The sequence below is a fragment of the Pelophylax lessonae genome (genome assembly GCF_965119305.1).
Source record: "Pelophylax lessonae genome assembly, chromosome: 1".
NCBI lineage: Eukaryota > Metazoa > Chordata > Amphibia > Anura > Ranidae > Pelophylax > Pelophylax lessonae.
Genome location: NC_138768.1, coordinates 481589070 through 481599347, shown reverse-complemented (window position 1 = coordinate 481599347; position 10278 = coordinate 481589070). Strand labels below are relative to the sequence as shown.

General features: G+C 43.3%; 1 protein-coding gene across 1 annotated transcript in view; it reads right to left on the bottom strand.

Moving 5' to 3' along the window:
- Positions 1-3007: 3007 nt before the first annotated feature.
- Positions 3008-10278, bottom strand: part of TBXA2R (thromboxane A2 receptor) — a gene marked incomplete at both ends in the record, with an annotated part of 124913 nt that continues 117642 nt past the window's right edge. Inside the window, one exon of the mRNA XM_082260545.1 lies at positions 3008-3277. Within this exon, the coding sequence (XP_082116671.1) occupies positions 3008-3277 (270 nt within the window). The remainder of the gene's footprint in view (positions 3278-10278) is intronic.

Sequence of the window (10278 nt, the reverse complement as noted above, 5' to 3'; positions counted from 1 at the left end):
TGGAAGTTGCATCCATGTCAGACCAGGATGACTTGCGCTCTGAGGATCGTGCGACTTGCGCTCTGAGGATCGTGAGGAGGAACCAGATTTTGAGGGGAACCCCACGCAAAAAAAATGGCGTGGGGTCCCCCTCAAAATCCACTTTAGGCCCATATACGAGCATGCAGCCCGGCAGGTCAGGAAAGGGGAGGGGACGAGCAAGAGCCCCCTCCCCCAGACCATACCAGGCAACACGTCCTCAACATGGGGGGTTGGGTGCTTTGGAGCAGGGGGGCTCTGCACCCCCCACCCCAAAGCACCTTGCCCCCATTTTGATGAGGACAAGGGCCTCTTCCCGACAACCCTGGGCAGTGGTTGTGGGGGTCTGCGGGCAGTAGGCTTATCTGAATCTGAATGCACCCTGTAACCAGGGGGGCCCCCAGATCCCAGACCACCCCTATGTGAATGAGCATGGGATACATTGTACCCCTTCCCATTCACCCAAAAAAGGCAGTGTAGTGTAAATAACAACACAAGACGGTTTTGAGAAGTCCTTTATTAAAAATCTTCCTCCAGTCTTCTTTCTTCGGTCTTCTCCCTGTGGTCTTCTCCTTCCGATATCCTTCCTCCGGTCTTCCTACTCTGATCTTCTATATAAGAAACCGCAAAGAGCGGAGCCGGCACAATCACGGGAGACATCGAGGAAGAAGACCAGAGTGAGAAGACCAGAGAAAGAAGACCGTAACAGAATCGCGACCCACACTGTTCTTGTGGACTTCCGTCAGTATACGGCTTCCTTCGGTCTTGAACATAGATATCAAATATTCCAGCCTCCCCCCCCATACAAAGCTAGCCGACAACTTAGCTTGTACAAGTTCTGGAACCTTTTCCTTTATTGAACAGTTTCACACTCAATATATACAGCACAAGGAAACATCCCCCTCCTGATCAAATTACCACCCCAGGTCAGGTGGGCCTGATTACATTATCATATGCAGATGAAATTGTATACAGAAATATAATTACCCTGAATTATCTAAAGGACAACCAACACAACAGTGTTCTACTTTTCTACCAGTAACTAATAGATGACAATGATTCAATCAACCTGAGCCAATTAACTAGCAGACTGCTGTCCCTGAGCCTATGAAACACAATACACATTATCATAAGTGTAAACACAGAACCCATTGTAGATAACAGTAGAGTAAATCAACGTATTCAACAAGGAGTGGAAGACAGGTGGTTGAGCTGATGATATTAGCATCTGCTATGAGTCTGACTGTGTGAAGCAGTCTTCAAATGTCTATTGAGATGTATGTTACTGTCCCATTTGAAGTAATCCAAACCATATTCTCAGTGTCCATTAAGTACCTGTTTTTCACTCCCAGTCACATATCTTCCCCCCCAAAGGTAGACTAGTCAGGTACTAGACCGTCAATTAATCTGTGCCTGAGTTAGTCGGGCAATAAGTCCCAAAGGGTCAATTCATCATGGCACCCTCCTTGACAAAGTTCCACATAGTTTGTAAGTTTGTCCCAGCAGAGCGCATGGAGCTCTTGTAGCCAATCAGTCTGTGAAAGTCTGGTTTGGTGCAGGCCAGACTGAGCTTCTCAGTCATCCTGTGTCTCTAATAGACACAGGGGGACTTATACATAAGAGGGGCCTAGGGGGCTGAGAGAGGGATTTCCCAGCCTCTCTAAGGTAAGCGGTGTTCCACGGGCCCCCCCAACCAAGGTGACTCCCGTCACAAAGACCAGAGGGAGAAAACCAAAGGGGGAAGATTTTTAATAAAGGACAAATACATATTCGCCAGCACACCAAGGATCTTGCACAGCAGTCCGAAGAAACTTTTTATTGCAAAAGGATCACATTAGGATAGATGCAATGTTTTGGAGTCGCACAGAACCCCTTCGTCAGGCATGTGATGATCCTAATGGGATCCTTTTACAATAAAAAGTTTCTTCGGACTGCTGTGCAAGATCCTCGGTGTGTTGGCAAATATGTATGTATCAGTGATAGATCCAGTGTCCAGCTAGTGATCGCTGCAGCACCCACAACTGATGTGCCTATATCCAGAAAGGTGTGCAATGGGAATATGAACTATTTATTTTAATAAAGGATTTCTCAAAACATGTCATGTCATTATTTACACTACACTGCCTTTTTTGGGGTGAATGGGTAAGGGTACATTGTACCCCATACTCATTCACATAGGGGGGGGTCGGGCATCTGGGGGGCCCCCTTGTTACAGGGGGCATCCAGATTCCGATAAGCCCCCTGCCTGCAGACCACTGCCCAGGGTTGTCGGGAAGAGGCCCTTGTCCTCATTAACATGGGGACAAGGTGCTTTGGGGTGAGGGGGTGCAGAGCACGCACCCCCCTTGTTGAGGGCGTGTGGCCTGGTATGGTCCAGGAGGGGGTGGGGCTCATCCCCTCCCCTTTCCTGACCTACTGGACTGCATGTTCCGGTAAGGGTCTGGTAGGGATTTTGGGGGGGATCCCAGGCCATTTTGTTTGCGTGGGGTTCCCCTCAAAATCCCTACCAAACCCGAGGGGCCTGGTTTAGAACCTGGGGGGGGGGGGGCCCACGCCATTTTTTCTTTCCATTTTGGCGTGGAGTTTCCCTCAAGCTCCCCAGATCGCCAGTCGCACCACAAGTCAGATCATCCTGATCCGACTTGGGTGCGACTTCCATTCAAATCAATGGGCTCACATAGGGAAACATTGATTTTCACATAAAAAAAAAAAACGTATGCTGTGACTTAACGCTGTATAAGCAATGTTAAGCAGCCTTTAGCAGCGTTAGATGTTTTTCCAGCTGTAACGCCGGTCCTCAGAACGCACTGGCCCTGGGGTTTCTTTGCTTGAGGCCATAAGATCACAAGGAGGGGCGTTTTTAAGCTGCAAACAAAACATCTGACGCTCCTTAAAGTAGCTGCAAAAACGCTGTGTGCATGAGGCCTTAGAGATAGAGGTAACGACTGCACTAGTTGTTAACTGCACATACCTAACCAAGCATTTACAATTAATTAATTACAGATTCTTCAGTATACTTGCGGCGTAGTGAAGCAGTAAGTGTTGGATATAAAGACATGATGGATAGACGAGAATGTAAACTAGGGTAAATTCTCTTTAACACTGCTCTTCTGAACAGGATATAAACCCAAGGATCTAGTATCTGGTTCCATGTTGCAATACGAAGAAATATTAATAGTAGTTTTTCTGTGTCTCTGGGAATTCTTCCACATGTCACGCCAATACTCTGCTGCTGAAGAACTGTTCGTGCTATAAAAACCTATAAAGAAAGAAAACATTGAAATTAATTTTTGTGATGCTTTCCTCACCTCAAAGTGTCCAGATACACAAAATGTCAAGAGTTACAATTTAAACTTTTACATGGCACTTAGTCCCACCCACCCCAAAATGTTTTAACAATCTAATTGGTTCCATTTTTGGTCCTGTAACCAAGAAGAGAGATATTTTAAAGGATTAGTTCATTTTTTTTTTTTTTTTTTTATAAATTCCTGCTCCCCCCATGTACCAATATACAATTAATGTACTTCTTTTGCAGAAATAAATAAACTTTCTAATTATCTTACACACCCTTGCTGGCTGTATAAAAAAACTTCTCTATTACTTCCTGGACAGACCTTGGGATGTGACACAGGAAGGAATGTATGTTGGAATACATTGTTCATGTATTTTGTTCAACAAGTACATCAGCCAGTAGATGGCAGTGTTTAAATGTTTTTTTAGCTATGGTTAAACTCTATGTCTTTTCTCTGTAACAAAAAAGTTCCTGCTTGCAGTCAAGCAGCAGATACACACATTTGGATTGTGCAGTGTCTGTTGTGTAGGGCTATATACAGAATTTCTAACTTGTTATGGGCCCAAGCATAACCCAGCTGTAGCAAATAAGTGCAAGATATAACAACAGAAAGAAGACTGTAAACAGAATAAAAGAAATGACCAGTAACACAGCTGCAACAAAGCTTTCATTTGCAAATCTGACAAACCAAAACTGCCAGTCCTGGAAATTCAAAATCCAAAGGTTGCTAAAAAGAGAAGGTACATGTAAATGTATAACTGAAGTCACATATGTAAATGTGAAACTACTAATGACATGTGGGAAATACTACAAAAGGTGCATGAAAGAGTGAATCTCAATAATAAACTGTATTTGATTAGAAACCTATATCAAACCAAGCTGATGAAAGGACAGGATATGCAGGATTACATAAGGCATACCTTGGAAATACCGTATATTCCAGCGTATAAGATGACTTTTTAAACCAGGAAAACCTTCCCAAAATCAGGGGTCATCTTATATGGCGGACGCTGAAACTGGAGAATATGGGATGGGGGAGTGGGGGCTCCAAAACGGCCGCGGTATGCCCGGGGTGTGGAAAAAAGAGAGAGAGAGCGGCAATGTGACCAGATGTGTCAGAAAAACATGCCTCTTTCACCCATCTGACCCACCCGTTTTACCGTACCTTCTTCTCTGAAGAAGGTACTGTAATAGGAAACAAGCGCGGGCCAGACAGGTGAAAGAGGCGTGTTTTTCTGGTCACATCGCCGCTCTCTATCTTTTTTCCATACCCCGGGCATACCATAGTCTCTGAGACAGGGAGGGCTGGGCAGGCAGGGAGAGCCAATCCAAGCAGGCTTACAAGCAGCCATTATAGCACCAGCACAGGGGTCAAACCCCTATCATGGCTCCCCCACCAGCAAGAAGAAAGAAATATGAAGCCAGTTTCAAACTTAAAGTTGCAAACTTTGCCATGGGACATAACTGCGCTGCTGCAAGACAATATGGAGTAACAGAAAAGATGGTTCAGGACTGGAAAGCAAATGAAAAAGCATTAAAGAGTATGCCATGGGGTAAGTGTGCATTAAGAAGAGGCACCCCACATTGGTCAGAACTCGAAAAACATGTAGCAGATATGGTTAATGAGCATCGCCAAAATGGTTATGTAGTGACACGAAATAAAATACGTATGTTTGCACTTCAGTAGGCCAAATCTAACCCAGATCACAGCAACAGATTTAAGGCCACTGTATCCTGGTGTAATAGATTCATGGGAAGGCATAATATGGTGCTGAGGCAGAAGACAAAAATTGCCCAAAAATTACCTGCAGATCTTGATAGCAAAGTAAATAGTTTCCATCGATACGTAATACAACAGCTCACTAAACATGGCTATGCGTTAAGTAGTATTGGAAATATGGATGAAACTCCAATGAATTTTGATATGGTTGGAAATAAAACTGTCCATCAAAAAGGTGAAAAAACAATTTTAATTAAAACAACAGGACATGAGAAGTCCAGTTTTACCATGGTACTAGGATGCACAGCTGATGGCGCCAAATTGAGACCAATTATTATTTTTAAAAGAAAAACAATGCCGAAACTCAAGTTCCCTGTTGGTTGATTTGTACATGTGAATGAAAAAGGCTGGATGGATGAAGAAGGGGTAAAGCTATGGCTTGATAATGTATGGAGCAGGCGACCAGGTGGACTTATTCAAAAACATAGTCTACCGATGTGGGATATGTTCAGGGCTCATATAACTCCCAGCACCAAGCAAAGGCTTGCAAGACTAAACACAGATGCGGCAGTTATTCCTGCAGGATTGACATTGTTGGTACAGCCACTGGATGTGTGCCTAAACAAGCCATTTAACCACTTTACCACCGGAGGATTTTGCTGTCTTCCGTCCAGGCCACTTTTTGCGATTCGGCGCTGTGCGAATTTAACTGACAATTGTGCGGTCGTGCGACGCTGTACCCAAACGAAATTTACGTCCTTTTTTTCCCACAAACAGAGCTTTCTTTTGGTGGTATTTGATCACCAAAAGCAAAGGCATCTTGCAGTGCATTCCTATGGGGAATAAATTTAGAAGAGACAAAGCCAAACCTGGCTGGCTAAACCGTAGCGTTAAAAAACTTATTAGGGGAAAAAAATTGGCCTTCAAGAAATATAAATCAGAGGGCACAGTATCGGCCTTCCAGCAATACAAGGAGGAAAATAAGAAGTGTAAACACGAAATCAAGATGGCTAAAATCAACTTTGAGAGACAAATAGCGGAGGATAGTAAAAAAAACCCAAAGAAATTCTTTAAATATATCAACAGCAAAAAAACTAGGGCAGAGCATATTGCACACATAATTAACGATGATGGGAGGATGGTTACAGAGGACACTGAAAAAGCAACCGTGCTGAATTCTTTTTTCTCGTCAGTCTTTACGCAGGAAAAGGAAGGGTACACTGACCATGACTGTATGGTTAGTAGTAATACACAGGACTTGCCACTATGGCTAACAGAGGGGGAAATCAGGGAAAGACTGGATAAACTTAACACAAACAAATCACCAGGCCCGGATGGCGTACATCCGAGAGTGCTCAAGGAACTCAGTATGGTTATATCTAGACCACTGTTCCTGATCTTTGCTGACAGTATTAGGACAGGAGATGTACCAGGGGATTGGAGGAAGGCTAACGTGATTCCGATATTCAAAAAGGGCCAGAGACATATCCCGGGAAATTATAGGCCTGTCAGTCTGACATCAATAATATGTAAACTTTTGGAGGGGATGATAAGGGACTATATCGTAGAGTATGCTAAAGACAACAACATCATCAGTAGTAACCAGCACGGGTTTACAAATGGGCGTTCTTGTCAAACCAATCTCTTAGCATTCTACGAGGAAGTGAGCTGTGAGCTAGATAGGGGGAGACCAGTGGATGTGGTGTACTTGGATTTCGCTAAGGCGTTTGATACAGTTCCCCACAAGCGCTTAATTTATAAAATAAGGTCTGCAGGTATCGACAGCAGGGTTTGCTCTTGGATACGGAATTGGCTAAAAGGCTGTGTCCAAAGGGTAGTAATAAACAGCGCATACTCAGACTGGTCTGAGGTAGTAAGCGGGGTGCCCCAGGGCTCAGTCCTGGGACCAACCTTGTTCAATTTATTCATAAACAGCATTGAGGAAGGGATCAGTAGTTCGTTATCAGTTTTTGCAGATGACACAAAATTGGCCAGGGCAATAACTGCACAGCATGAAGCAGATATCCTACAGAATGACCTGGACAAAATTACGGAGTGGGCAACGACATGGCAAATGAGGTTTAATGTGGAGAAGTGTAAGGTTTTGCACTTGGGGACCAAAAACATAAAAACACAATACACGTTAGGAGGGGAACCCTTGGGGGAATCAAAAATGGAGAAAGATTTGGGAGTCTTAGTTGATGATAGATTAGGCAACAGCATGCAATGCCAAGCGGCAGCTTCCAAAGCCAACAGAATATTAGCATGCATAAAGAAAGGGATGTATTCCAGAGATAAGACTATAATCCTTCCACTTTATAAAACTCTGGTCCGACCGCATCTGGAGTATTCTGTCCAGTTCTGGTCGCCAGTCCTCAGGAGGGATGTGTTGGAGCTGGAGAAAGTCCAGAGAAGGGCAACTAAACTGATTAGGGGGTTGGAGGACCTTACCTATGAAGAGCGGCTGCAATCGCTCGATTTATTTTCCCTGGAGAAAAGACGTCTGAGAGGGGACATGATAGCAATTTATAAATATCTTAATGGGGATCTCAGCTTAGAAGAAAAGCTGTTCATTCGAAGGAATTGCATGAGGACTCGAGGACATACAATGCGATTAGAGGAGAAGCGTTTTAACCTCAGGCAACGTGGGGGGTTCTTTACTGTTAGGGCTACAAGATTGTGGAATTGTCTACCACAAGAGGTGGTTTCTGCGGGTAGTATGGTGACTTTCAAAAGACTCTTAGACTTACATCTCAAGGATCAGGAGATTGAGGGCTATGTTAGATGATTACAGTCACACACACCTACACAGGTTGAACTGGATGGACTATTGTCTTTATTCAACCTCGCCTACTATGTAACTATGTAACTATGTAACCTGTGCGATTTTTATTTTTTGTGCTTTAAACAAAAAAAGAGCGTTTATTTTGAAAAAATAACAATATTTTTCACATTTTTTTATATGAAATTCCCCCCCAAAAAAATGTAAAAATCAAATTTTTTTTAAAATTTTTGGCCAATTTGTTTTCTGCTACCTATGTTTGGTAAAAAAAATCACGATAAGCGTATTTTGATTGGTTTGCGCAAAAGTTATTGCGTTTACTAACTACGGGAAAGATTTCTGTCATTTTTGGTGTTTTTTTTTTTTTAACGCGTAATGGCGGCGATTTTTTTTGCGGGACTGTGACATTGCGGCGGACAGATCGGACCCTTGACTGACATTTTTGACACTTTTGGGGGTACCAGTGACATTACTACAGTAATCAGTGCTATAAATATGCACTGTTACTGTAAAAATGACACTGGCAGGGAAGGGATTAATTTTATTGGAGAGGGAGGGGTTAATGTATGCCTGGTGCTTACTGACGTGTGGGGGGGGAGGTGACTTTGTGAGACAGGGACAGATCGGATGTCCAGCTATGCTGAACACTCCGATCTGTCACTCCCTGTCACTATGGAGATCCGCCCGCTGTGTTTACACACAGCGGGCGGATCTCCAGACTCGATCCCCGATGATCGGGTAAGAGCAGCGGCGATTGCCGCTGCTCCTCCCCTGGCCCGACTCCTGCTGTGAATGAAAACAGCGGGAGCGCGCCGCCTACAGGGGGAGGAGTCCAGCGACGTAGGTCTACGTCGCTGGACGGGATCGTGGCAAAGTGCCGCAGTAGCCTCCATGTGAGCGGAGGTAAAGTGGTTAAAGACCGCATTCGAGAACAGTGGAATGAATGGATGGTTAGCGGTGAAAAGTCATACACAAAAGGAGGAAACATGCATGCTCCACAGTTGGATGTTTTGTGCAAGTTTGTCATAAAAGCCTGGAATGATATTGATGCAGAAACGGTAATCAAGTCTTTCAAGAAGTGTGGCATATCAAATGTATTAGATGGTATGGAGGACGACTACTTATGGCAGGGATCCTCAAACTACGGCCCTCCAGCTGTTGCGGAACTACACATCCCATGAGGCATTGGAAAACTCTGACATTCACAGACATGACTAGGCATTTTGGGAATTGTAGTTCCTGAAAAACTGGAGGGCCATAGTTTGAAGACCCCTGACTTATGGCAAGATGAAGATGAAGAGGAAGCCGAAGCTGAGACCACACCATCTGATACGGAATTCGATCCATATGATGACTGCCTTACAAATGTATCACAAGATGTCATTTATGTACTTATGATATCAGATGACGAACAGGAGGATTTTGAAGGCTTTTTAAGGGAAACTGTCAAGCCAGTAAAACCTGTAAAAATACCATAGCTTGCAGTTATGATAGGCGTTGCTAACTCGCCAGAGACTTACCCGGCACTTGCTCTCTCTATATTGTTTGCTATCTTCCTCCTATCATCATCAGTTCAAGTTTGGTTGACAGCTTAGAAAAAAACAGCATGGCAGCTCCCATGGGTTTATGGTCTTATCCTTCCTTTCAGCTTTAGAGTGAATTTGGAAAAAGTTGAATCCACTTGCACTGTTTTATGTTTACATGTTTGATGACAAACAGCCTTATGTTTATAAGTGACAGTTTTCCTGCTAAGTACCTGCATGTCATAAGCAATTGAATAAAAGTTACCATATTGAAATAAAATCTGATGTTTTTTCATTTTTATTTGGTGTGCTTTGGAAGAGGGGGTAGTCTTATACGGTGAGTATATCCCAAACTCTATATTTAACTGGAAAAGTTGGGCATAGTCTTATATGCCCAGTCGTCTTATACGCCGGAAAATATAGTAGTTGAACGCATGAGAGGTATAGGAGAAAAAATAAAAGATTTCCATATCCAGCACTATTACTAAGTGGCTTACCAGAACACCATGAAACGCTTGTCACAGCACTTGATGCACAGCCAGATGATGATCTGACATTGAAATATGTTAAGGGCAGGCTTGTGGATGGATAGAAGTGTAAAACAAAAAGCATTAATAGTGACAGTGCTTCTATCGCAGAGTCTGCTTTGAAAAATAAAAATAATAATAAAAACAGTAATATGCAACAGGAAACACATGCATCTGGAAAGCTAGGATGCAAAAACAAACTATACTACAAAAGGCCAAAAGTGTGAAGGAAGGAACCTACTGTATCTTGCTTTAAAAAAAAATGTTGTTTTCAATCCAAAGTTTTTCAATCCAAAAGCTGCACCTCATCTTTGCAGGCATTGGGTGATGATTTATGAGCTACAAGTCACATAAAAAATGACAGAAATGTATTTATTCACCTTGACCAGAGTTAAAAAAAAAATCACCACTGGGCA